Below are 3,419 nucleotides of genomic sequence, written 5' to 3' on the forward strand. Positions count from 1 at the left end.
TATGAGATATGACTTGTCTCATATAAAGTTAAAGATATGATTATGAAGAGTTGGTTATAATGATATAGGATTTATTATTATCATATGATTATATGAGTATATAACTTGGCTATATAATTGTTATATGAGTATATGAGTGTTATTATGAAGAGATGAGTTTGAGTATAATGATTGTTATATGAAGTATATGAGTTGTTATAGAGTTAGATTGTTATATAAGGTATCATGATTTCCTATATTAGGTTGTTATATGCATAATGACTGGTATATAAGTTGTTGATATGAGTATATGATATGTATGCAGTATAGGCAGTGGTTATATAAGTGTATATGAGTATTATGAGTTGTTATATGAGTTATATGAGTTGTTATAACGGAGTATATGAGTTGTTATATGCAGATATTGATTGTTATATGAGTATGGAGTTGTATGAGCTATAGGAGTTATATATGAGTATAGGAGTTGTTTATCTATGAGTTATAGAGTTGTTATATGAGTTATCAGGACGTTGTCTAATTATGCGAGGTATAGACGTTTTATGATGAGTATATGAGTTGTTATATGAGTATAGGAATTGTTATATAAGTTGTTATATGAGTTATAGGAGTTTATATGAGTAAGGAGTAGTTATATGACTATATGAGGTGTTCATGAGTATAGGAGTTGTTATATAGTATATGAGTTGTTAGATGAGTATATGAGTTTTATATGAGTTATGAATTTGCAACATCAAATGCCAAATGTATTGATTATAGTCCTTCTTACGATCAGCTATGATCTCACAAGTGCTGCTCACAGAGAAACCAGCCTCAAAACCCCATACAGCAAGCAATGGCAGGCGGTAGAAGCCAATGAGTTGGTTATATGCACGGTATATGAGTGTTCTATGAGCTATTGAGTGTTATGATTAGTATTATGAGGTTGTTATATGAGGATTATAGTTGGTATGCATGAGGGGGTTTATAGGATTGTTCATGAGCTATATCAGTTGCTCTATATGATTGTTATTGAGTTTGTTATGATATATGAGTAGGTTTATTACGCAGTATTATTGAGTTGTGTATATGGAGTTATATGAGGTTGTTTATGAGTTGCGTATATGAGTATATGAGTTGTTATATGATGGTGACTATGAATTGGATATGCGTCTGGAAGAACGCGGGCCAATAGCTATATGCTGAATGGTGTTGTTGTTTGCAGCATCTGTCCCGAGCTGTGTTCTCGGCTTGTCCAAGGAGAGGTCTATTGATGTCCCCAGCCTGTCAGACGAGCCTTCTTCTCTTCGACTGGTGAGTCGCCCCTCCCGTCCCCTCCCGCTCCCCTCCCCTCCCCTCCCCTCCCCTCCCCTCCTCTCCTCTCGCTGCTCCTCCTCCTCTCCTCTCCTCTCCTCTCCTCTCCTCTCCTCTCTCTCTTCTCTTCTCTTCTCTTCTCTTCTCTTCTCTTCTCTTCTCTTCTCTTCTCTTCTCTTCTCTTTGCTCTGCTTGACTGTATGTATCTGTTTCCATGCTTGGTGGTTTGTTACAAATGTTTACCAACAGATGATGTACATTATCTGTATGAAGACATTGAGTTGCGGTGTCTAACAGACCACTGTGTGAATGATTGACAGGCATCCACAACACCGCGACATTTGAACCAGAAGGCGTCGTTGATGGCAACCTCTGATCTGGAGAGACAGTTTGACACCCGGGGCAGTAGGAGGCACTGCAGCCCCAGTCCCAGCCTGGACTAYGTATGTTAAAAATAGCTAGCAATGCTAATGTCAGTTAGCTAAAAATTCGATGYTGTCCCCTCAATCTCACGAGCCTCGTAATTATCAGACCGATCTCGTAAGCTTCCATTCCGTTTCGCTACAGTAATCAGACCGGTAATTACGAGGCTACAATCTTACTGCATCTAAAGTCAATCTAGCGACATCTCAATGATCACAAAAGGTTTTCCTACCAATCATTTGAAATGTCATTGTGTTTTAAAGCCACTGTAATGCACTTTTGATGAAATATTCATTAGCGCCTTATTGGCAATGCAATGTTCATTCGAGCATCAAGAGAATCTTCAAAACATTTTGTGACGTGCAACCCATAAACATCTGCACTGGGAGACAAATCAACCCCCAATAAATGGACCTGAATGACACGTGTACTTCCTGGTCTCTTTTATGACGGAGTCTCTGACTTTTCCTCTTTAGTGTTCTAGTTCCTGTACAGGGTTACACACTGTAACATCGTGATCTATACTCACCTTTCACTTACTGTCCCCCCCTCACCAGGTGTATGCTGTTCCTCCGACGGTGGTCCCAGACCCCAGCTATGACATCCCTATCCCCTCCTCCGTCCCCCCCTCCATCCCTCCGGCCTCAGTCATCCAGCAGAGGCTAGCGGCCGGAGGCTACAATACCTCACCCAGCCTCCAGAGACAGCCTAGCAGTTACAACACCCTCCCCAACCCCCGCAAGTCAGACTGGATCTACGATGTACCCAGCTCTCCTGAGAAGCCTGGTGGTGAGCCTGGGTACTACAACATCCTGCCATCTGGTGGCCAACCTGGATATTACACACACCTGCCATTTGGTGGCCAGCCTGGGTACTACACCACCCTGCCCTCCAAGGCCCTGAGCTCTGACGGGCAGCTCCACGACACTCTGACAGACCGTAACTGCTCTGGTCAGGGACGTGGCTCTGCTCAGTCCCTCTACGACATCCCCAAACCTAGATCCCCTCCCCGGGGGTCCAAGGACCCCCCCAACCCCCCCAGGGTCCTCCCCAGGCCTCCTCTCTACGACAGACCACCAGGGCAGAGACAGACGGGCAAGGAGCACTGTGTGTACGCTGTCCCCTCTCGGGAGCAGCCCTCAGTCTCCGTCCCCCACAGAGGACACCATGTCCCGTTGGAGTGTCGGGGGGACTCTGGTCCTACCTACGACCACCCCAACCCCCAGGGCAGGCTGCAGAGGGGCCGTCTGGGGCTAGTGGCTGGGGCTCTGGAAGCCAGGCCTGATAGGGGAGACACTCTGTTACAGGAAGAGGATGAAGAGAGAGTTACAACGTCAACATCAGACAAACAGAGGATCAGCACAGCCTCCACGTCCTCCACCTCCTCCTCCTGCGACTCCCTRGCGCTGTGCTCCTCCTCCCCGGAGCCGCAGCGGGAGGTGTGTYTGAGCCAGGAGGAGGCGTGTCGCAGGCTGCACCTCCTACAGCAGGAGGTGTGCAGGGATGTGCCGCGACTCATGGAGTTCGTCTCCTCTAGCTGGAGGAGCAGGGATCACCTGGAAAAGCACCTCACGGAGATCAGGTTTGTGGAGATTGAGATCAGTAATGATTATTTTTAATATTCTGACCCGTGAACATAACAGTGCCTTAAAACTTCTTATGGCTAGGGGTGCCGCTAGCGGCAACATTCCGCTGAAAAGGCAGCG

General features: G+C 45.9%; 1 protein-coding gene across 1 annotated transcript in view; it reads left to right on the forward strand.

Moving 5' to 3' along the window:
* Nucleotides 1-1,562: 1,562 nt before the first annotated feature.
* Nucleotides 1,563-3,419, forward strand: part of cass4 (Cas scaffold protein family member 4) — an 11,263-nt gene continuing 9,406 nt past the window's right edge. Inside the window, 2 exon segments of the mRNA XM_070441199.1 lie at nt 1,563-1,733; nt 2,271-3,295. Coding sequence (XP_070297300.1) covers nt 1,653-1,733; nt 2,271-3,295 — 1,106 coding nt within the window. The 5' untranslated portion in view covers nt 1,563-1,652.

Source organism: Salvelinus sp. IW2-2015, unplaced genomic scaffold (assembly GCF_002910315.2).
Source record: "Salvelinus sp. IW2-2015 unplaced genomic scaffold, ASM291031v2 Un_scaffold3582, whole genome shotgun sequence".
NCBI classification, from domain to species: domain Eukaryota; kingdom Metazoa; phylum Chordata; class Actinopteri; order Salmoniformes; family Salmonidae; genus Salvelinus; species Salvelinus sp. IW2-2015.